General features: G+C 35.4%; 1 protein-coding gene across 5 annotated transcripts; it reads right to left on the bottom strand.

Annotated features, from left to right (window-relative positions):
- On the bottom strand, positions 1–24,662 carry LOC127834684 (peptide methionine sulfoxide reductase MsrA-like). 5 transcript variants are annotated; one of them, XM_052360707.1, is made up of 6 exons: positions 24,554–24,662; positions 15,177–15,313; positions 11,636–11,731; positions 9,204–9,268; positions 3,894–4,022; positions 1–1,019 (listed from the first exon to the last, which is right to left on the bottom strand). In XM_052360707.1, coding segments are annotated over exons 1-6 (762 nt in total). In that variant the 5' UTR covers positions 24,556–24,662; the 3' UTR covers positions 1–686. The 5 variants fall into 5 exon arrangements, with proteins under 5 accessions (XP_052216667.1, XP_052216670.1, XP_052216669.1 ...); XM_052360710.1 differs by having other exon boundaries at positions 24,478–24,586; XM_052360709.1 differs by lacking the exon at positions 24,554–24,662 and adding an exon at positions 19,965–20,081.
- Positions 24,663–26,000: the final 1,338 nt, after the last annotated feature.

Here is a 26,000-nt window from a genome sequence, read left to right as displayed (position 1 = left end):
TACTTATTGTACATTTATTCTTTACACAAAACCAATGTTAGATCAACTTGGTGTCCAAGTACATAATCAAAATGAATAGTTTATTTTACAAACATATATTTCACCTACATTTCATTAAAATAATTTAAACATATTAATCCTTTCATAATTGTCTTGAAATAATTTTTTTGGGGGGGGAGGGTATTTGTATCACAAAGAGCAATCATTCTGTCAAAGTCTAATGCTTTGTATCCAACACCAAACCTAAAATTGTATTCCCAAATGGTATGTATATTCACATACTTTTACTTACATATATCAAGACAATCTAGAGTAATCATCCAGAAAAAAATCAGCTAATTCATTTTAAGTTGAAAAGGGTTATTTATGTGGACATTGAGTGTTTTGAAATCAAAATCATACATGTATTTTATGATATGACACAAGAGTACCAACATTATTTAAATATAAAAAGTGTTAAGTAGCATTTGATTTATCAAATCTAGAAACAATGAAAACCAACGACTTTAATATACCCCCATGCCTGCACTTAATATCCTGTGTGTGGGTAAAATACTACATAGTCATTCACAATAGCTTTACCTTTATGAATTATTGAGAAAAAAAACATATTTATATGATTGCATGTCGAAAAGAGTCTGATTGGTATATATTGAATAAGTCTCTAAACAAATAAATATATTTCATCAAAGGTCACTTTTCCCCTGCTTTTTCTTGCCGACTCCTAATCCAATAGGACAGCTGACCCCTGTACCCCCTAATCCACAATAGCCGTTCGGGTTTTTATGTAAATACTGTTGGTGATAATCTTCTGCATAATAAAACTCAGCAACTGGTAAGATTTCTGTGACAATTTTTTCATATCCTTTAGCCTGGATGAGTTTTTCATATTCTTCTTTAGTTGCCAGGGCCTCTTCTTTCTGTTCGTCGCTGTAATAATAGATTCCAGAGCGGTACTGGGTGCCCTGATCGTTTCCTTGACGATTAAGCTGAGTTGGATTGTGGTTCTCCCAAAACACCTGAATATAGTGTTTCGTTGTTTAATCATAAACATTAAATATTAATGTTACTTTTTTTCTTTTTTGAAATACTAAACTTGTAACCACCATAGCCTTCATCAGTAGTATCAAGTTGAACAAAAACATAGGAAGTAATGTAAACGTCATACAGTAACATTACATGATTGTTTAATAAATTGTTTAATCATTATGATTTTGGAAATAAATATTGTTGAAAATGGTAGCTTTTACCATAACATGTTATGAAAAGTATACACACTAATAGTCTTTAATGTCTATGCAAACCACTGTCTTTATAGTCTATGAAGACAGCGGTTTGCATAGACATTAAAACAAATGAAGTGTGCTTCCTTTCAAACATGGCTTGTCGCTTCAACAAGTAAATAATTAAATGTTGCCAGCATTTTATTCGTGAAATATAGCACTCTTTCTTTTGCTACTCTCCACAAGTCACAAAATTATTTTTATATTTTGCATTGGTGACATAAGTTGTGCCTTATTATAACAAGAGCACCGCCTTGCGGGTGCAGACTGCTCATCTATTTTTCTTTTTAAAGGTGAAGGGACCTATCTCAATTTCAATCACAAAGGAAGGCAGGGGTGGAGTGGAGGGGGGTGTAAAGAGTGGGAGTGTGGTCACATTGTCTTCCAAAAATGCCCCCCAAAAAATGCAATTTTTTTTTTGGGGGGGGGGGGATTCTTGGGTGGGATCGTTGGACAGTATTTCAAAAATAAAATAATACAAAAAAATATTTGTGTTTTTTAACCCGGTTTAAAAAAAACGTTTTTTTTTTTTTTTTGGGGAGGGGGGGGGGGGGGGGGGGGTTGGGTTGGGGGGGTTGGGTTGGCGGGGAGGGGGGGGGGGTATAGTGTTAGGGTGTTGTGGTCATTTATTAGATGATCTTTAAGAAAAAAAATGGGAAGGGGGATTCGGGGGGCTTGGGGGACGGTTTGGGTGGAGTCTATTGTGGTATGTCAGGTAAGAGTTGTTTTGTCAAAGTATCAACCAAATCTAATCATAAATAAAGAAGTTATGGCAATTTTAGCAAAATTTAATAATTTGACCTTGAGAGTCAAGGTCATTCAAAGGTCAAGGTAAAATTCAACTCACCAGGTACAGAACCCTCATGATAGCATGAAAGTATTTGGCGTTTGAAAGCAATAGCCTTGATACTTTAGAAGTAAAGTCGATCTAAACACAAAATTTAACCATATATTCATAGTTACTAAGTCAAAAAAGGGCCATAATTCCATAAAAATGACAACCAGAGTTATGCAACTTGTCCTTTACTGTCCCTTATGATAGTTTGCGAGTGTTCCAAGTATGAAAGCAATATCTATGATAATTTAGGGTTAAAGTGGACCAAACACAAAACTTAACCAAATTTTCAATTTTCTAAGTATAAAGGGCCCATAATTCCGTCAAAATGCCAGTCAGAGTTAAATAAGTTTGCCTGCACCGTCCCCTTATGATAGTTAGTAAGTGTTGCAAGTATGAAAGCAATAGCTTTGATACTTTAGGAATAAAATGGACGTAAACACAAAACTCAACCAAATTTTCAATTTTCTAAGTATAAAAAGGGCACATAATTCTGTCAAAATGCCAGTCAGAGTTACATAACTTTGCCTGCACAGTCCCCATATGATAGTAAGTGTTGCAAGTATGAAAGCAATAGCTTTGATACTTAAGGAATAAAATGGACCTAAACACAAAACTTAACCAAAATTTTCAATTTTCTAAGTATAAAAAGGGCACATTATTCTGTCAAAATGCCAGTCAGAGTTACATAACTTTGCCTGCACAGTCCCCTTATGATAGTTAGTAAGTGTTGCAAGTATGAAAGCAATAGCTTTGATACTTCAGAAATAAAATGGACCTAAACACAAAACTTAACCAAATTTTTTGAATTTTCTAAGTATAAAAAGGGCACATAATTCAGTCAAAATGCAAGCCAGAGTTATCTTACTTTGCCTGCCCAGTCCCCTCATGATAGTAAGTAAGTGTACCAAGTTTGAATGCAATAGCATTGATACTTTATGAGAAAAGTGGACCTAAACGCAAAACTTAACCGGACGCCGACGCCAAGGTGATGACAATAGCTCTTTTTTTTTCAAAAAATAGATGAGCTAAAAACCAGTGGTTGTTTTGTCAGATTATAAACACATCTGAAAGATGCTTTAAGTTAATAGTTTTCAAAACATATTCCAGTGTTATATTGGCAACATTGAAAGCATTTCCAGAATGAATAGCTAAACTGCTGAAACTCAAAAAGCCCATTAATGATAATTTTAGGGCCGTAACTTCGCAATTCCTGAGGCAATATGTCCTAAATTGAATGCCCATAACATGTTCATGAATATGTGTTAAGATCTGATCAAAACCATAGACTTTTGAGAGCAAGAACTTAAGGGGTCCAACAAACTGACCAACATAAGCAAATTTTCATGTACAGATAATATATCCAGACAGCTTTGTTGGGGGTAAAGCTAAAAAGGAAATTGTCAGAACATTTTATGGTATTAATTTAGTTTTAAAGTTAAGCTAAACTGTTGAAGCTAACTAAAATGCCAATTTAGATCATTCAAGGACCTTTATTAAACAATTCCTCTTTGCACTTTTGCCATGAATTGTATACCCACATTATTTTCATGAAGTTTGGTAAAAATCTGCTGAAAACTATTGAAATTTTAGAGCTCCAACATACTGACCAAATTAACCAATCTTTCAATTAAATATAATACATTCAGACATCTTTGGGATTTTTGTTGGAGGTAATGCTGTAAAGGGAGTTTTCATAAATATTTCTTTTGAAATTAGTTTAATTTATGATGTTTTGTGACTCCTGTCAATGTCTCAACCAACACAACGGTTACCTTGAGGAGTTCGACAAAAGAGGTATTGTTGGGATCAAACTGGACGCGAACCACTTCATTGTGGCCTGTGTATCCAGTGCAGACCTCCTTGTACGTCGGATTCTTCGTGTAACCAGCAGAGTAGCCAACCTGAAAATGTTTGGCTTGATTTAAACAGTAGTCTGACAGTCAAGGACAACCAAATACTAGGTCTTACACAATAGACAAGAGCCTGGAAGTGCTAGCGAACAATAAGAATTTCTCTTTTACTATCATTATTTGTCTAACAAACAATGAGCTATTGGATGTTTTCCCTTTGTAAAATTATCAGCAGTTGTTTATTATAAAAAATGTTATTCAGTAAAAAAATGAATATGGTTTGTTGAAAAACATGGCTGCAAGGGTCTGGACAGATTTCCTTTTATGGTTATAATGAAGCATGTTAAACTAGAAGTCACATATAAGGTCCAACTATCATGTACCGGTATCTTGATCAGAACATCTGTTGAAATGATATATATCTGTCGAGTTCGAACATTGTTCTGGTCTGTTAATAAATGGCCAACATAGGGTTTTGCAATTTGTCTTATTTGGCTATATTGAAACCTTGTTGACACTCAAGAAGTCAAAATTTTGGCCAAATCATATAGTAACTTTCTCAGAACATGATATCCAATGCCAATTATATCTAAACCAAGATAAAATTTGGTCATGTGGGGTCATAAACAAAGTCACTAGGTCATATCAAACAACAAGAGGGCCAAGATGGCCATAGTTCGCTCACCTGAGAGGAGTAGGTTCATTCAATCTTAACCAAACGCAAAACTTGACCTAGATATTGTCACGACAAACATCATGGTCAAGTTTCATCATTATTGAACCAAAACTCAGGCGTATGGAGTGTTTTGTTTTCGTAAGATTTGACCTAGTGACCTATGTTTTTGAGTTGACCCCACTTACCAAACATCAAACTTTGCTTACAACAATAAATGTGTTTGTCAGAAACACTATGTACCCTTTTGCGCCGCTTTGAATTATTTTTTTGACCTTTGACCTTGAAGGATGACCTTGACCTTTCACCACTCAAAATGTGCAGCTCCATGAGCTACACATTGCAAAAGTTATGGCAAAATGTTAAAGTTGGAGCAAACAAACCAACCAACAGACAGACCAACAGACAGGGCAAAAACAATATGTCCCCCACTATAGTGGTGGGGGACATAAAAATAATTATTATGACCAAGATTCATAAAATCTGAAACAAAATTGTGACCTCTAGAGTGTTTACAAGGATTTTGTATAATATAATGAAAAATTGGACAATCTAAAGGCAATAATTGTGGCATTAATTATGTGATTTTGCTCATTATCAATCTTGACTGCGATCTTTCAGCAACTTGCTATAAAATGCTTGAGAAATGTGAATGCTAGAGTGTTTACAAATCAAATGTGGACTGGCGGATGGCAGACACAGACCAATCATTAAACCTCACTTGAGCAATCAGGTGAGCTAAAAAGTGTGTTTCACCAATCTGAGCCATTTTCCAACTTGTCCGAGAAATCAATAAAACCAATGTATTGACTAAGTTTCACAATGATTAGGCAAAAAATGTGACTTCTATAGTGTTCGATCACAAGGTTTCTCTCTAGTCACATAAGGAAAACTGCCCCACCCCCCCCCCTGGCAGCCATGTTTTTTTACCGATCGGGACCATTTGCGAACTCATCTGAGATATATATAAAACCAATCTTTTCACCAAGTTTCATGATGATTGGGCAAAACATGTGAATTCTAGAGTATTCACAAGCTTTTTTTACAATATAAATATAAGAAAACTGCCCCCCCCCCCTCCGGCAGCCATGTTATTCAACTGACCGGAACCATTTTCGAACTCAACTCACATATCAAGGAAACAAATGTTCAGACCAAATTTCATGAAAATTGGGCAAAAAATGTGATTTCTAGACTCTGTTTTCTCTATATACATATTAAGAAAAATACCCCGCCCACTGGCGGCAATGTTTTTTCACCAGTCTGGACCATTTTCGAACTCGTCTGAGATATCAATAAAACCAATATTTTTACCAACTTTTATGATGATTGGGCAAAAATTGTGACTTCTAGAGTGTTTACAAGGTTTCTCTATAGCCAAATAAGGAAAACTGCCCCGCCCACTGGCGGCCATGTTTTTCAACGGACTGGAACCACGTTTGAACTCAACCAACATATCATTAAGACAAACATTTTGACAAAGTTACATGAAGATTGGGCATGAAATGTGACTTCTACAGTGTTTACAAGTTTTTTCTTTTTTTTGACTGAGTGACCTAGTTTTTGACCTGGCACGACCCAGTTTCGAACTTGACCAAGATTTCATTGGGACAAAGCTTCTGACCAAGTTTCATGAAGATTGGACAATAAATGTGGCCTCTAGAGTGTTTAAGAATAAATGTGGACGGACAGACGACGGACAAAGACCGTTCACAAAAGCTCACCTAAGCAATCAGGTGAGCTAAAAAGCAAGTGAACACTCTTGATACCACAGTTATTGCTACATGTAAGCCTTCATGAAACTTGGAGTGAACATTTTTTGTTATGATTTATCTGTTGAGTGAGATTTGATTCCAGTCCATTGAGAAAATGGCTACCATGTGGCGGGGCAGTTTTCCTTATCTGGTACTAGTAAAACAAGTAAAACACTCTAGAAATCACATTTGTAACACATAATATCATAAAACTTGGTTTGCTAAAAAAACACAATTAATATCATAAAACTTGGTTTGTTATAAATAACCCAATTACTATCATAAAACTAGGTTTGTTAAAAACATGGCTGCCAGTTGTAGGGTTGGTTTTATTTTATAACGTTGTGAACACTTCATGCTCATAACAGGTTTGTTCCTGGGGGTCCACATTCTATGGATAGCAAGCCTATGATTCAGATCTTTTACAACAGCAAATTTTTTTGCCAGCATATGGTATAATCAAATTGTTGCACATTCTTTATACACGCTACCTTACTTATCTTTTTTGATTTTTAAACTGTATCACTTAATTCGCTCATGATAAATTGTCTGTTTCTGATTATGTAAACCACACACACTAATCATTTCAAAGCAGACATAATGACATAGGTTTGACATCACTTGACCAAGTTTTGAGATAACATTGGGTCGAATATTCTGAGCAAGTTTTATGAAGATTGGATGTAAATGAGGCCTTCACAGAGTTAATATGGCAAAATGCTGACATAGCAGGATGTGTGGCGGACAAAAGGCTCACTATGTGCTCAGGAAAGCTAAACAGTTGGGGGTGTTTGAATGCATTAATACCTAAGTATGTTGAAAAATTGTATATTATTTATCTTATTAGTTAATTATTTGTTTCCACCGCAAAGTTTAATTTCCTTTAAATAAAACCTTTTTAAAACAGATACCCATATATATATACACTTCAAACAAACTTTAAACCCATATATAGTCATAAATAAAGACATGTGTTACAATAAAGAAAAGTAAATATGTAATGTCATTCATTAATCTTTTGTGACAGTGTTGGTCTGATTAAAAGTTGTTTTTATTTATATGCCCTGTTGGGGCAGATCTCTAGGAGGTTACAGTAAGTGTGTTAAACCATTATCAACAAGCAAATTAGTTGAATTGATATCTCCCGCTAATATGCTTCTGGACACAAAAGTGTTATATTTTACACTCAAAAAAGCATATTTTTTCAAGATACAAAGGGCCATAACTCTATTATTAACAGATGGTGTACATTGCCATTTGGCGTGCATCAACCTCTTATCCATATATATACTCATACCAAGTTTCAATGAAATCAGCCAGAGCACTTTCAAGATATGGCTCCAGACACACACAAAAAGCATTTTTTCAAGATACAAAGGGCCATAACTCTGTTATTAACAGATGGTGTACAATGCCATTTGGCGTGCATCATCCTCTTATCCATATATATATATACTCATACCAAGTTTCAATGAAATCCGCCAAAGCACTTCCAAGATATGGCTCCGGACGGACAGAAGGAAGCACGGACGGATGGACGGAAGGACGGACAACGCCAAAACAATATCCCTCCGCCTATGGCGGGGGATAACAAGAGGGCAACAAAAAGTCGCTCACCTGAGATAACAAGATATAATTGGGACAAATATTCTGACCAAGTTTCATGAAGATCGGAAAATAAATGTTGCCTCTAGAGTGATAACAAGGTTTTACTATAGCCATATAAGGAAAAATGCCCCGCGCCCTGGCAGCCATGTTTTTCAACCAACCGGCATCATTTTTAAACCCGTCCAAGATATTATCGGGATGAATCTTCTGACCAAGTTTCATGAAGATCAGACAATAAATGTCTTAACAAGATTTTACTATAGACATATATAGCCATATAAGGAAAAATGCCCCGCCCCTTGGCAGCCATGTTTTTCAAGCAAACGTTTCCATTTTCAACTCATCCAAGATATCATTGAGACCAATCTTCTGACAAAATTTCATGAAGATTGGACAATAAATGTGCCCTCTAGAGAGTTAACAAGGCAAATGTTGACGCCGCACAACGCACAACGGACGACGGACAAAAGGCGATCACAAAAGCTCACCATGAGCACATTGTGCTCAGGTGAGCTAAAATCACAATGTCATTTAAAAAAGGCATCAATCAAAAGTGCTGTACTTTAAGAAAGCAATCACTGTCAAAAGTGTAGTACATGTAATCAATCAACATAAATATAGACTTAAAAGAATGTTAAGGCTGTGATATTTAGTTTACAAAACTGTTGGTACGAAACATTTATTGGATTTTAAATTGATCTGAGGACATCCTTTTGCTGAAATTTCAATTGGAGAATGTGTTACAATGATTGTGATAGTGTAAACACTCTGATTTGTTTTTTAACATGCCCCTCACGTACAGTATTAAGTATTTTTAATTTCTGCTACTTTTTATCGGTCCTTTGTATGTGATTCATGAACATATGTACGTGAAATGAAATACTGTCAAACAAAATCATGATAATAAAAATTAAAAAAAAAAGTTTTTTTGGGTTTTAAGTGTTTAAGCAATCTGCACATGCTAATCAGGGACAACAATTTACTCTTTTATGGAAATTGTAACTTAAAGGTAGCCTCTTCTAAAAGGAAATCATGTGGAAAGTGTTGTCCCTGATAAGCCTGTGCAGATTGCATAGGCTAATCTGGATTGACACTTTACCCAAATCCATTAAGCCCAGTTTTCCCAAACCTAGGCTTATGAAATCTTGTGAAATTATGTGCTAAACACCCCATCATATCAGAGTTGATGACCATTACCTGTGTTGAGAACACCCCGGGTTGTTTCCAGAATTTCCTTTCTGCTCCCCAGAAACAGCCCATGCCTAAAACAACAAGCAAATTCGTTGAATTAATATCCCCCACCAATATTCTTCTGGACACTCATACCAAGTTTCAATTAAATCCGCCAAAGCACTTCCAAGATATCGCCCTGGACACACAAAAAAGCATTTTTTCAAGATGCAAAGGGCCATAACTCTGTATTATTATCAGATGGTGTACAATGCCATTTGGGTGCATCATCCTATTTTCCATATATATACTCATACCAAGTTTCAATGACATCAACCAAAGCACTTCCAAGATATGGCTCCGGACGGACGGACGGACAGATGGAAAGACGGACGGAAGGACGGACGGACAACGCCAAAACAATATCCCTCCGCCTATGGCGGGGGATAATAATAACATCCATTTTACCCTTGACCACTCGGAAGCATACGGAAAATGGCCCGATGCAACCAGCATAAAACCAGAGCAGCCTGGATGTAACTCACAGTCTGTTCAGGTTTTATGGTGTTTGCTGCTTATAAGTACCTTAGTTTGGAAATTAAGCTTTTAACAGTTATTTCTAGTAAGAAAGGTATTAAATTTAATTTGATTTTCTACCTGACTACAAACTCTTATCTAAGGGACTACAAAAAACTCAAAGTGCATAATGCTATCTGCATGGTGTAAGGTCAATATTACTTTTTTGAAAGACAATTTTTCTGAAAATTAGTTTTGCATTTACTTAATTCATCCCATTAACATTCTGTTACATATATATGTATACATGTTGCTTTTTTTTAAACCTGATAATAATCATTATATTTAAATGTTACGTGTAACTGAACACATTTTTTAATTATATCCTTTTCAGTGGAATACAGAAACATTTTTAGTATAAAAACAAAGTTTTAGTGAAAAACAAAAGCTTTTTGACATTTTTACTGCAGTGGAAATCAGTGCAGATAAAAATTGCAATATTTTTCCATTTATTTCAGCGGTCTATTCACAAACATGTAAATCCGTGAAAAATATCAACAAATCTATCATTAAGCTACACTTAACGAACATATTATAACACTTTGTTCCCAATATACTCATTTATGATGTATGTCCTCACACAATTTGATGAGGTTTAAAACAAACAAAACGTACAACATAAAGTCTTTTCGGCTTATTTTTGTGAATTCACTTTACTTAGGAATAAAATAACAAGATGCAGTCTTCAGTAAAAGCTGATGTCCCTGTCCAAAGCCTAGTCTGTATCAATTCTTGGCCCATTTGAATAAGTCTTAATCCAAAATATAAAATTAAGGTTCAATGTCATGGTCAAAATCGGGTGAGGCAAGGTGGTTCAGAGTGTTTATAAATACAATCCATGCAAGTATCAAAGCTCTGTAGCAAGAGGTATTGATGAAGACTAAATGCATCATTTTGGCATTAATTTGGACCTTTAGAGTAAGTCTTATTCCAAAAGTAGATCACTGTCAAGGGCAAAATCAGGTCAGGTAGGTTGGTTGAGTTTAAAGTGTTCAAAGTCATCATCAATGCAAAAATCAAAGCACTGAAAAAAGTGGTATTGATGTAAGATAAAACACATCATTTTGGGTACACCAATAATTTGGTCCTTAAGAAAAAGTTTGAGTAAAAACAAGTGATGTTTTTGTGAAACACTATGTCCCCATATATTTGACCTTTGACCTTGAAAGATGACCTTGACCTTTCACCTCTCAAAATGTGCAGCTCCATGAGATACATATGCATGCCAAATATAAAGTTGCTATCTTCAATATTGCTAAGTGTACATTAAATGAGCGATTTTCCCCCAAGTTGCTATCTTCAATATTGCAAAAGTTATGGCAAATTTTAAAGTTTGCACAAACAAACAAACAAACAAACAGAGCAACAGACAGGGCAAAAACAATATGTCCCCACTATAGTGGGTGGGGGGCATAAAAAAGGTCAACATCAAGGTCAAACGGAGGTCAGGTGAAAAGGTTATGTTGAGAGTGTTTTCAGATGTCATCTATTAAGTATCAAAGCTTGGTAGAGAGCATAATTAATATTAGACCCGACATGTCATTCATGGTGAACCTGGTAGGGACGGACAGTAGCTGCCACTAGCATAAAAATCCACGTTGTTTTCAGTGAATAATTGAATATTTATTTCAATAATGGTTCTGCTGATAGTATATTTACACTAATGGCTATGCCACTTATGAACAAAAATTATATAACTACTTGTGGAATATACTTTGGTTATACATCAAAATCAACAAAGTCCCTTTACATGTATATATCATTAGTAATATCATTTTCACACTGCTGTATAACATACTTATTACCCTGCCTCTTGTAACAAGGGACTACTATTGTGGAGCTATATATTAATGGTTTTACATTGATGCTGATTTAATACCTACCAAACATTGCAGTCTGGATCTCTGCCGGAAATGGAGGCACGGTTGGGTTTCCATTTACAACATGCTTAGGGGCTACTTTGATTACCTCGTCCCTTCCTGAAACACGTATAAATGAATTCCAGATCGCCCTCACTTGAACCCTTAACCACTTAGATATGTATTTTCACGCATTTTAAGTCCCTTAGAAAGCTTTATTTTATTTAATAACTTTCTTACTAGATTCAAGTTTGTAAGGCTTCATCTCCAAACCTTAGATATGATAAGCAGCAAACAGCATAAAACCTGAGTTACTCACAGGCTGTTCTGGTTTTATGCTGTTTGCACATAGCCAGTTTCACTTTGCTTCTGAGCGGGGAAAGGGTTAAAAATTCCAACCGAGCCACACTCTGGGAACAGCAGGCTTAATGCATGAGCATTCACCCTTTGCATGCTGGGAAATTTGTTGTCTGCTAAAATGCCGTCTGCTGAATTTCTAAAATTAGCATTTTCTTCGATTTTTTTCAAAGAATACTATCCGAATAGCAAACAGTTTGGATCCTGATGAGACGCCACGTTCTGTGGCGTCTCATCTGGATCCAAACTGTTTGCAAAGGCCTTCAAAATTCGGTTCCTGCACTGAAAGGGTTAAGTGATATCCCAGATTAGCCTATGCAGTTTGCAGAATTAATAATTCACATCTTGTATTAAATACTTTCAAATGATAAAATGTGCTAGAAATCATATAAAGGTATATATCATTTAACAAAACCCCTTCAATAAACAAGAGGGCCTGAAAGGCCCAAAGTCGCTCACCTGAGAAACAAGATATTTTTGGGACAAATCTTCAGACCAAGTTTCATGAAGATCGGAAAATAAATGTGGCCTCTAGAGTGTTAACAAGGTTTTACTATAGCCATATAAGGAAAAATGCCCCGCCCCCTGGCAGCCATGTTCTTCAACCAACACGCATCATTTTTGAACTCGTCCAAGATATTATCGGGATGAATCTCATGACCAAGTTTCATGAAGATCGGACAGTAAATGTGGCCTCTAGAGTGTTAACAAGATTTTACAATTATTATAGCCATATAAGGAAAAATGCCCCGCCCCTTGGAAGCCGTGTTTTTCAAGCAAACATAATAATTTTCGAACTCATCCAAGATATCATTTAGACCAATCTTCTGACCAAATTTCATGAAGATTGGACAATAAATGTGGCCTTGGGAGTGTTAACAAGGTTTTACTATAGCCATATATAGCCATATACGGAAAAATGCCGCGCCCCTGGTGGCCATGTTTTTAAAGCAACCAAAACCATTTTCGAACTCATGCAAGATATCATTGGGACAAATCTTCTGACCAAGTTTCATGACGATCGTAAAATAAATGTGACCTCTAGAGTGTTAACAAGGTTTTACAATAGCCATATAAGGAAAAATGCCCCGCCCCCGTGGTAGCCATGTTTTTCAACCAACTGGCATCATTTTTGAACTCGTCAAAGATATTATTGGGATGAATCTTCTGGCCGAGTTTCATGGAGATCGGACTATAAATGTGGCCGCTAGATTGGTAACAAGATTTTACTATACATGTAGCCATATAAGGAAAAATGCCCCGCCCCTTGGCAGCCATGTTTTTCAAGCAAACGTGACCATTTTCAAACTCATCCAAGATATCAATAAGACAAATCTTCTGACAATATTTCATGAAGATTGGACAATAAATGTGGCCTCTAGAGTGTTAACAAGGTTTTACAAAAGCCATATATAGCCTTATTAGGAAAAATGCCCCGCCCCTTGGTGGCCATGTTTTTAAGAAACCAAAACAATTTTCGAACTCATCCAAGATATCATTGGGACAAATCTTCTGACCAAGTTTCATGAAGATCGGAAAATAAATGTGGCCTCAAGAATGTTAACAAGATTTTACTATAGCCATATACATGTAAGGAGAAATGCCCCTCCCCCTAGCGGCCATGTTTTTCAACCAACCGGCATCATTTTCGAACTCGTTCAAGATATTATTGGGATGAATCTACTGACCAAGTTTCATGAAGATTGGACAATAAATGTGGCCTCTAGAGTGTTAACAAGATTTTACCATAGCCATATATAGCAGTATAAGGAAAAAGGCCCCGCCCCTTGGCAGCCATATTTTTCAAGCAAAGGTTACCATTTTTGAACTCATCCAAGATATCATTGGGACAAACCTTCTGACTAAGTTTCATGAAGATCGGAAAATAATTGTGCCTCTAGAGTGTTAACAAGGTTTTACTAAAGCCATTTAAGGAAAAATGCCCCGCCTCCTGGCGGCCATGTTTTTCAACCAACCGGCATCATTTTCGAACTCATCAAAGATGTTATTGGGATGAATCTTCTGACCAAGTTTCAAGAAGACCAGACAATAAATGTGGCCTCTAGAGTGTTAACAAGATTTTACTATAGCCATATATAGCCATATAAGTAAAAATGCCCCGTCCCTTGGCAGCCATGTTTTTCAACCAACCGGCATCATTTTCGAACTCGTCCTAGATATTATTGGGATGAATCTTCTGACCAAGTTTCATGAAGATCAGACAATAAAAGTGGCCTTTAGAGTGTTAACAAGATTTTACTACAGCCATATATAGCCATATAATGAAAAATGCTCCGCCCCTTGGCAGCAATTTTTTTCAAGCAAACGTAACCATTTTTGGAACTCATCCAAGATATCATTGAGACCAATCTTCTGACCAATGCCATGAAGATTGGACAATAAATGTGGCCTCTAGAGAGTTAACAAGGCAAATGTTGACGCCGCACAACAGACAACGGACGATGGACAAAAGGCGATCACAAAAGCTCACCATGAGCACGTTGTGCTCAGGTGAGCTAAAAATGCCATAAAAGCTGAAAGTGTAATTCTTTATTATCCTTAGTAGAAAGCGAACGTTTATATGGGACAACACTTAACGCACATGCATTAAGCCTGGTTCTCCAAGAGTGTGGTGCAAGTCTTTTTCAATCCAAACTTTATTGCAAACTATATTTAACAGATGTTCGTGTACCATGTAAGTGTTCGTTTGCCGTTTGAATGGATATTGTTGCAGGAAATTAAAATGAAATATATTGTTATCATACCACATCTAGCGTTGAAAGTTTGGCTATTGCGAAATATTCATTGATTTTCAGTATTTATGTTACTTAAAGCTTTCTTATTTCTTTAAATTTTTCAAAATGCCATGATGGTGAACAAGTCACTTTCAATGAATACCAGCAAATTTTAACCCTTTCCCACTCAGAAGCATGGTAAAAATGGTATATGCAACCAGATAAAACCAAAACAGCCTAGCAGTAAGTCCAGACTGTTCAGGTTTTATGCTATTTGCTGCACATCAGTATCTTAGGGTTGCAGATAAAGCCATTAAAAAATGTATTTTTAAAGAAAGGTCTTTAATCAAATAGGATTTTCTAAGGGACTACAAATGGGTCTACCGGGTAAGTGTGTCTCTGAGAGGTGAAGAGTTAAATATGTCAATTTGAGAAATTTAATGAACACCAGCCCACTTTTAAAGTTGACTCACCAGGAAGAGCGTTTTGTGGTGTTGGCATTGTAGAAGGACGCGACATGGTCTCTCCCATGTGGATTGGCTGGAACCGAAGGAATGACTGGACCAAGATCAGGACGCGAGCTGAGGCCGGTAACCGCGACAGTACTCCCCTGGAAACATTTAACCATATTAGGGCTAACACTTCTGATTTCGTAAGTTTCTGCTCATTGTGAAGAGCTTTTTTGTCCTTTTAAATTTTTAACAAGGGCCTTATAAAGGTCCCTTCCCCAAAGAGAAACACCTTTTCCCAAAAAAGAATTTCTTTAAAATGATGCCATTTTTCCCAAATTTCAAGCTAACTTTGGAAATTGTTTCCCCTTCCTTAGTTTTGTGGATAATTTTTCTGCCAAAATGGAAGGCCAAGCCATTTCCGCAAATCAAGAAAATAAGGCCTATTTGAATAATTTAAAGTTTAAAAACAACAAGACTTGACATGACACTGGATAGACGATTTTAGCACTTTATGATTGGAATTAAGTCTGTTTTTTTCTGAACGCCTTCCCACAGGGCCTTTAGACAACTTGCTACCCCTTTAGGCAACTTGCTACACCTTTAGGCAACTTAATACCCTTTTAGGCAACTTGCTACCCCTTTAGGCCACTGACAACCCCTATGCCTGAATTCCATGTAAATACACATAAACAAAAAAGGGACTATCAATTATAGTATGGTATATGAGTGCATGTTTCGTTTCTATAAAATAGCAGTTTATTCATAAATATGAGAATAAATCGCAATAATAAAGTGAATAATAAATGTTCTCTTAAATGTAAATTTCCTAAATGCTGTACAAGGTGCCAGTATTTCAATGAATGCTATTGTTAAGGCTCCTTCAATTTTAACAATGAATAAATAATTGGTCACAGCTTGCTTAAAACAACATGCCACACATCACCAAGTTAAAATTGATTTGAATCAATACTGTGTATCAAAATATTTATCTTATTATTATTATTAAAGAGATTAGAAAAATAATGGAGTATGTACATTTTTATTGTAAATATGCATATTAAGCTCACCACATGTTACTTCCCAGTTTAAACAACACTCAACATCAATATGAAGATATGGCAATGTTAGTGCAGAAGTTTCCTTTTATTAGGACATGGTTAACTTTATAGATAAAACCAACTGATTAAAGGGAAAACTCTGGGCAAATATGAAACTTAATTATCTTGCGGTTTTAGAGAAGATATGTAAATTTTTGAAATGCATACTTTAGCCCTGGCGAATTGTTAATGTCATCAAAGTAAGGGTAGCTAACAAATGAACAGTGAAAAGCATAGCAAACAATTTATTATTTTATCATTTCAAGTTATGATTTTAAAGGAAGTTCAAACAAGAGGGCCAAAGTTTCTCATGCGCTCACCTGAGACCCAAAGAAAATCTTTGACCTTATCTCCTTTTGAGAAATTTTTGTACGGTAATACATTTTGCGACTGACGAAGCTTTTTTACCTCTAAGACACAGATTTTATGTATACAGTATACAGTGACATTATTGGAACAAATGTTCTGTCAAAGTTTGATTCTTTTAAAGTTTATTAAAAAAGAGAGGTACGTCAACTGTTTTGAAATCATGAAATAAAAGTCTGATATATTACGTTGTACCACGAAAATGCATCACCAGGTATTTTATCAGAAAATGTTCCAACTCTTCCAATCAAACTATGATAATATCAAAACAAAAGGTATGAGCAAGTTACATAATGATTGGGTAACAAGAGCACCGCATAACGGGTGCCACGCTCGGCTGCGAAAGCTTGTCAGAATTTTTTATTTTTTTTAGAGGTCAGTGACCTTGACCTTTGACCTAGTGACCCAAAATGGGTGTTGCGTGTTGAACTAATTAAGGTGCATCTACATGTGAAGTTTCAAAGTTGTAGGTGGAAGCACTTTGATTTTAGAGCCAATGTAAAGGTTTTAGCACGACGCCGGACGGCGGACGTCGGACAACGAGCAGGCTATGACAATACCTCGGGTTTTCTCCGAAAACAGCCTCGCTTAAAATGAAATTTCTTGCTTGTTCACAATGTTTCAATAAAGTCACACAGGAAAAATTGACCAACCATATGGCAGTGAATTTTTTTTAACAGTTATTGCGAACTTGACATGGCAGTGTATTTTTTCAGTTTTGGGGGAAAGGGGTCGGGTCCCCTGAGGGGTGGAAATTTGCGCGTAAAAGGGGAAAAGGGGGAAATTTAAATGCTTAGCAAGTAACAGTACAAAATTAAGTTTTGACACTAAAATTCACCATACATAGAGAAAAAAATATTATTTTACGTACGGTTTGTGGTAGATGTCGTTAAGCGCAAGTCATGATAGTGAACTACGTACGGTTTGCAGTAAAGGAATAAAAGGCCAAAAGAAAGTAAACACGCTGATGCCGCAGTTCAGGACAATTATAGTATATAAATTTGTAAAGAAAGACGTATTTAAATGAGGTATTGATTAAAATTAAATTATACTTCCGAGAGGGGAATTTTTCAAATATTTGGGGGAAAAATATATACTCTATAGATAAGGGAATGGGGCCGAATAACGCCGAATATTTCATAAAAAAAAAACACTGCATGGATATCAATACAATAAAATAATATATTTTGCAACTTTATGATGATTTGAAAAAAAGTAATCTATAATGATTTCCAACAAAATCTGACATCAAAAGTGTTTCAAAGGTATTTTGAGTTCCAGAACTGAGCTAATTTTGACCTGACCTAACATAACTGAGATATCATATACCACAGAACAGATTTAATGTAAATTGTTTTCACCAATTTTTATGAAGATTGGCCATAAATCTGGCCTCTAAAGTGCTTAGAATGTAAAATGTTTAATAATGTTTAATACAGACATGCCATGGATATAAAAAACTTCCAATGATGAGATAAAAATATTATATTTTTACTAATTGATTATACAAGGACTTGCAAACAAAAAACAGACATCAGAAATAGTGGTTCTTGTTATCTGATGCAATCAGTTGTGAGAAAAAAACTCTGAATTACAGTCACTGTACTTTAAGAGACATAAATATATAATTTCTAGGCACGTCATAATGACCAATGTTCAATAAAGTTTATGTACATATTGAAATCTAAGACAATTGTATGGCCGGTAACTCTACTGGAAGAACCCAGTTTGCCAAAATGTTATCTCTCCTGCACAAGAAACAGCAAAAATTAAATAGGTTCCTGTAAATCAATTAAAGATCAAATGGAGAGATAACATTCAGCTCCTGACACTTCAGGTTATTACATATAGGATCAAAGGTCATCTGATGATCAGCAATATCATCATTATAATCAGCAGCAGCAGCATCATCATCATAGATACCATGACAGTGCTTTCCACATGCCATTTAATTTTAATGGTCCCTCGCCGGGTCCCTCGAATTTCGATATCAGACTCAGAGTACGCGCTATCATAAAACTTAAAAGCACACAATAAGCATGTTGTGAACTTAAAACACACATTATAATTAGGAAACCAATCATTCTTTATTCTAAAAATGTTCATTTTCCAACATTTGCAAACAATCCATGCACACATAATAGACTTTAAATAGTGTTAATCATGCTTGGAGATGACCTACAATGTACATGTGTAGACATCAAGAGAAAATCAGCAATTATCAACATACTGACCTTTCTCAATAACAGTAAAAGTTTAGATGCATAATACAGGATTCGTTTTTAGTTGAAAGAACAAGTTGGCATAATTTATTATAATGCAATACAAATGTTCTAACTAAACGTAAAATCTCACAGCTCTCTTTTCTACAGTTCAGCAATCAAATATGACAACCCTCATATACATGGTACATAAGGTACAATTTTTTTAATTAGGACAAAGCATTAACACAAAATACAGGAGAACTGTTTATTTGTAGCTGGAATGATTATGTTAATATGATGTGAACTGTAAAATTCTGTTAAGAGTTTCAGATTTAACATTTAATTAAACACACTTGAAAGTAATTTCATTTCATCATGTTTTATTTTACAAAATTTTATTTGACATTTTGACACCACTTAGTTTCTGTTATCATTTTAAAAGTATTTGGGAGCAAAAAAATCAAATACTCCAATAACCCAATATGAAGATTTCACGACGCGAATTCTTCCAATTTCAGGGTTTTTTCGCGCACAATTTTCCCCATTGGACTCAGGTACCGTTACTTTTCAAAATTGGGCAAAAAAATCACTGCAGATATATAACAATTTGTGGCAGGAGTAATGCAATTTAACAAATCTAAAGTACATGTAGTGTTGATTTTTTTAACACCTAGAAAGTAATAAAAAATTGACACAAAAGAGGGGGCGTCCCACTAACTTACGACTACGTGCTGCCTTGCCACTGTGCCTATAAAAAAACTGGGAAAAAGCCATCTACCCATGGTCTAAAGCATCTTGAAAAAAGTATTCGTTTCATAATTAAATGTCGCAATTAATTAACAATTTACATGGTGTAAGAATATTAAAACTCTCGACAAAACATTCAACATTTGAACATTGCGCCAATTGGGGGGCGAAACGACCAGGTGCGAAACGACGAGGGCGGAAACGTCTTGGGGGCGAAACATCCGAGTACCCCCTACAATTCTAGTTCTTCTTGAATGCTCTGAGCTTTTATGAGTACATACGTACAGCTCATAGTTCTTCTTTGTAAAATTAAAATCAATGTAAAAAAATAATGTCACACATATGTCCATAAAATCGAGTTAAATCAACCTAATACATTGTTACAAACACAATACCTGTTACAATCGACATCAATTTGCGTCTACTTTGTTGAGAAATGCTCAAAACATAAAATTGATATCAAATCGTTTATGGCGGAAGTTGCTATTGTCGATTAGAGCAAAGGGAAAGAAAGGGTTACACTGCACAAATTGTTTTCACAGTGGTATCTGACGATCTGGTCTTATGGTAGCAGTTGAAATTGTATTGTGTATAACATTGTAGTTTGAATTAGGACACATTCTTATGACTGTAATTTCGCTGCGATCGGATAAGTGGCATGTTCCGTTAGTAAGTTGAATAATATCGGGCGTATGTTTGCATTGTAAACAAGTTGTTATTAAAATAAAGATATTATGTGGTGTTGGTGTAACTTTTACTATTTTACTAAGTGAATGAGGGTTGAAATGCTATGAAACACTTTCTGCACCAATTAAAATATTTATTGAACATATTCCACATTTGTTTTCGGCTATTAGGCTAGATTATTTAATATACATGTATACATAGAAAATATTGCAGACATACACACACACACACACACACAAAGTATAAAGAAATGGAAAAAAGAAACACCATAAAAGAAACTAAACAAACAAAACAAGAAAGAACAAAGAAATGAATATGCATTGTTATAATGAAATATAAACACATACAGCTAAAAGATTTACAGAAAGCGAAAACCTAAGCACAATCGAGGGACACCACACATAATCAATTGGTCACTGTCGGCTCAGGAACTACTTTAAAGTACCGCGTGTACCCTTAGGTAAACTAAATGTTCCCTGGGTACGAATAATACGTTTAAAGGCACCCGGCAATACGACGGGGTTCTTTTAGTATATTTTCCGTACACCGGGAACAGTGTAGTAAACTTTAAAGTACCTGGGGTACCATATACACACATACAGCTGATAAATTTACATATATTTCCCTGTGTGTGATCGTGCTTATTGAAAGCGAAAGCCTAACCACAATCGAGGGACACCACACATAATTTACGCTCAATTGGTCATTGTCGGCTCAGGTACTACTTAAAAGTATCCCGAGTACTCAGAAGTATTCTACAATGTACCCCAGATACGGAAAATACGCACCCGGTCATACTCCGGAATACTTTTTAAAACCGGTATATTTTTTCTGTACCCCACATACTTTGCAGTATATTTTTTAATTACACCGGGTACTTGAAGTAGTATCTGAGCCGACAATAACCAATCGAGTATAATTGACTATTGTTTAATTAAATCATTTTATATTTCGAGTCCGCATTGAAAACGTACATAAAGTTGAAAGGCGGTAATGCATGTGTTAATTTGTTTACCATATGAGTGTTTTGGTATATGCATGTATTGAAATACAAATTGAAATAGATGTTCCATGCTTCGACCACCGACTTATCAAAGAATCGAATCCTGAACGAGTTTTCCGGGGATGGAAGTGTGAAGATCGTGGTGGCGACTGTGGCCTTTGGATTGGGGGTAAGTTACTGGACAATTAATAATGTGACCAACTACTCGAGCTTCCTGTAAATAGATTGACGAAACGTGTTTGTTTGATCTAGATATTACAGCATGGAGATGTGGTACATTGAATACATGAACCTTGTTGATAATCGAAGTCTCTTCATTTATCGAATTAATTATAAAGTTATTGATAAATTGATTGAGTACAGAGCGATTAATTCATGGCGTACAGGGCAATGCGTATGTATGCATTGGTGAACTTATTATGTGTCGATAACGTGGGCATTATGTTCCGTGTTGAAAATACAAATCTAACATCTGGTCATTTACAGATTGACATTGCGGATGTTCGTCTAGTCGTCCACTGGGGTGCACCAAGAAATCCTTTGTCATATTGGCAGGAGGTGGGGAGGGCAGGCCGGGATGGGAAACCGTCCCTTGCAGTTGTCTATCCCTACGGTCGTTCGTTAGTGGGAGACAGTGGACTGAGAGAGACGTTTAAGAGTGTTGAGTGCTTGAGGCTGTCAGTATTAAAGACTTTGTTAACTAAAGAGATGGGTGAAAGTGAGTTATGCGTTAGGGAAGGTTGCGTTTAAAAGAATTGTTCTGTATGTGAGTGTGATCTTTGTCAGTGTTGTTCGAGTTGCTGTGCAAAATGCGGATGTGTTGGTGTGATAGGTGTTTTGGAGATATTTTTCATTTGATAATTGTCACTGATGAGAATGTAATGATACACAGACAAGAATAACAAGCGAAGAATATATATGTACTGGCATTTCCCCAGAAATTTGGTCAGGCACAGCGGCAGGCGGTTGGTGTCGATTTTTTTATATACTTTCTAAATGTTATAAATCAAAATCCACACTACTTTGGAGCTACTAAAACACAAAATTTCATAATAATTATGTATTTGTCCTCAGTTCATTTCAGTCAAGACATATATTATAAAATTAAATAACAACCAAAATAAACAGAAAGCAAAAAAATGATTGAAAAACATTCTGTGACCAATGGAAAATCTTGCTTCCAATTTCCTGTCGTTTATTAGATTGTATTCTGTCATGCACAGAGACTAAAGAAAAATGTGTTTTAGGTATATAGCGAATTTCGTAAATATGAAAGAAACTATATATATGTATATATTGTATCTGAATATATTAAATGTTGGTACTGTGAAGTTATAGTCGCCGTTAAGAAAATAGTGTGAACAAATTTAAAATGGTCGGGAGCAATCAAATAAGACGTTTGATTCCAATTAATTGTATTCATAACTTAAATTACGCACAACCGCAACACACATCAGTTACGGTTTATTTTTGAAGCAAGTTCTTTATACTTGTTTATTTTCTGCAATAGTCGTTAACAATTAAAATATTTAAAAGATCGCCGTGGCGTAGTGGATATGGTGTCCGCCTAGCGATCGGGAAGTCACGGGTTAAAACCTCACTGTGAGCGTTCCTTCGATCTCCCCCAAAAGACACCAAGTACTGGTTCTAGTCCCAGGAAACAGATTCGAGAGCGTTTATAAAAGCATACGGCTTTAGATGCAATCGAGCTAAAATAAATAGGTTTAAACTAATTTAAATAAAACAAACAAACAATTTGAGCATATCTTTAATTGCTCTACCTCCACATGTACCGGTAATAATAGATCATTATCGACCATTATTATGATATTACGACCATAATCGATCCCCATTTACGACCCGTAAATCGTTCATACGTGTTACCTATGCCCCTTATGCACACACCGCTGATAAGAGCGTGCATGTTTTGATTGAACGTTGGCCGAATGTAGACAGCATTCGGATTAAAGTTTGCAAGCTCTTGTGAAAATGACAAGCGCACGCATTTTAGTCCGCGGGGCTAAAATCGCCTGGGGAAATCCCTGATTATGATATGTATCTATACATATGAATATATGGTGTTCGAATATATGTATGAATACAAGTTACACTTTGAATGGGTTGTTTTATATAAATCATTGTTCTTAAATCATGCTCCAGTGTTTTACTTATTGTTATAATGTATAATAATGTCTATATCAGAAGTTAATGAATTACACTCAATATCAATATTACAGTGATAAGTCTTATGTTACTAAGAAGTGAATTTTTAATTTATGTCTTACCTTATTAAAGTACCTGATGAATAAGTCATTATCAATTGAAAGTCATACAACTTATGTTACTTATCAGTGATTACTTTTTGTAACTTCTATCAATTCCTAGTTTTCATAATTCTTATAATCCATGCACTACACTTTTGTTATTTTCTATTTTGTTTATGGCTAAAAGCAATTGTATGCTTTAGAGCTAATAAATGTTGCTGCTGTAGATGCTGTTGTGTTATAATTCCCTTACGGCAGATCTAAGGGTCATCGTTCCTTTTGTTTCTTCCTAATGTCTGTTGTCTGAGCGCTATTCATATACAATTAACATAAGTATTAATTAAAATTTGAACAAATTATATATAAAATTTCTGTCCATTTAAAACAAATATTTAATATTTGAAAATAACCTTTCTTAAAAACATAAATTGTATGTTCGGAGAAAAGCATAGGTAAACCGTTTATTAGTACATGTTGTAAACACACCGCATGCGTTCCTTTAATTTTTCTTTTGGTTAATAAAAACTGTTCGATATGCAAACAAGTTGACATTTACATTTACGCTTGACGTGTTTGAAACTTTGATTAAAATCTTTCTTCTGCGAGCACACCACATCATGTTAGTTATCTTAATTTGCTCATTATAGATATATTGACGATCTATTTGTGTTAATTCATGCCAGAAAATAGTTTATGTTGCTAATTCTACCAATAAATCTCCGCCTGAAATCCCGGCGGGGATTTTGCTATGGTAAATTGCGAAACCAGTTGCAACTTCCAGACCCGGAGGGTCAATAGCTGGGAGTTGGATTATTGCAACTACCTACAATTCGTGCTTTGTTCATTTCAATTTCTTCAAATTTGTCTAAAAAAATTGTGATACTCAAAATAAGAAAAGAACTACAATTTACAAATACCATCAAATGACAATTTAATTTTACAACTGAAACAAACCTCAGGCAAACTCCAAATATCAAACAGAATTAAACAGATGTTACCCAAAGAATAACCAATACCTTACATTACTTACATAACTTGTGTAATCAGAACAAAATGTTTTCATGACCCGATCATGTCAACAAACCTCCAAGCGCTTTACGCGAGTCGGATAAAGCGCCTGTACGAACGCCAACATTGAGTGTGAGGCCCGTAACAGGGGTAATGCCTTGTGTATTAAAGGGGCGGTTGTATGTCTGTAAATAAAACTGTTCTAAAACTTCCAATTTTGTCTGTAAACTATGGAATACCGTTAGTGCCATCGTGGTTACACATTAAAATCCAGAAGGCGACAATGCGATAGTGCGATCCAATAAAATATAAACGACCGACTTACTTGGAAGCTTTTGTTCCCATTTTTTGTATTTAAAAAATCGGTTTGCTGAATCCGGGAAACTATCTGAGGAACGTTATGACGGTTTCTCATTAATTAGGTGCACACTGCGTCGCCGCTGTAAAGACACTATACAAGTCTTATCAAAAGAAATATCAACACATCAAATTAACCATATTGACATGTATCAAGTGTTGCTTACGCTAAATATTGATTTTAAGGCTTTTAGACCCAAAATGAAACCAGCTTTATATCAAAATTTAAATTTCCGTTACTGTCGCCACACTTGAATTCTCGAATGAAATAACGTTCATCGTACTTTAAATTCGGCAAGTTTTCAATTACTTAGTTGGACTTTGAAGCAGTTATATTCAATTTACTTCATATAAAGTAGTTTGTGTTGTTTGTCATTCTATTTATAAAAATTACACAATTATTTTTTGTCGCTTACGTCAATGTTTTTGCTGAAAATTGCCGTTACTGCAAAAAGTCGTCGCCAATATATAATCAACATCAACTTAAAATGTAACCGTTTATTTAAAATGGCATACATAATTTATCAACTGTATTACTGGCAATATAGAACACAACTAGGCTTCCGTTTGTTCTATTTTGTTAAGTCAAATTTTAAGTAATATGATTTCCGCGTGTACAAGGGAAAATTTCCGTGACTGGCGAAATATCGATGAACTTAAAGAGCAATGGCTAATTTTGCCAATGAAAACAACCATATAGCTGTAAGTTTAAATTTATTAATTAATAACCGCCATACTTGCAGATTCAAGTTGTGTTTCTTTCTACTGATGTCATCAACTTAAATCTCCGATACAAAATATCCGATACCGAAAATCAAAAGCAGAGTTAATATGACGTATTTGATGATGTAATAACTGATGTCATCGAAATCTTTTACGTAGACATTTTATTAGAGTTTCTCATAAAAGTACACTGTGGAAATTCGGAAAAGTTCAGGTTCACTGAAGGCGAGAATTTTTACAATTGTGAGTATACCATGTATTATATATCATATTTTAATTGTTGTGTAGTATATAGTATAACGTCCGTCTTTTTTGTGAAGAAATATGTTTAAACCATTGTATATGCATGTTATTTGTACCCGTATTTCATATCAGTGGCTGCAATGATG

This window comes from Dreissena polymorpha, chromosome 6, assembly GCF_020536995.1.
Source record: "Dreissena polymorpha isolate Duluth1 chromosome 6, UMN_Dpol_1.0, whole genome shotgun sequence".
NCBI classification, from domain to species: Eukaryota; Metazoa; Mollusca; class Bivalvia; order Myida; family Dreissenidae; genus Dreissena; species Dreissena polymorpha.
This window is presented reverse-complemented; position numbering and strand designations above follow the sequence as displayed.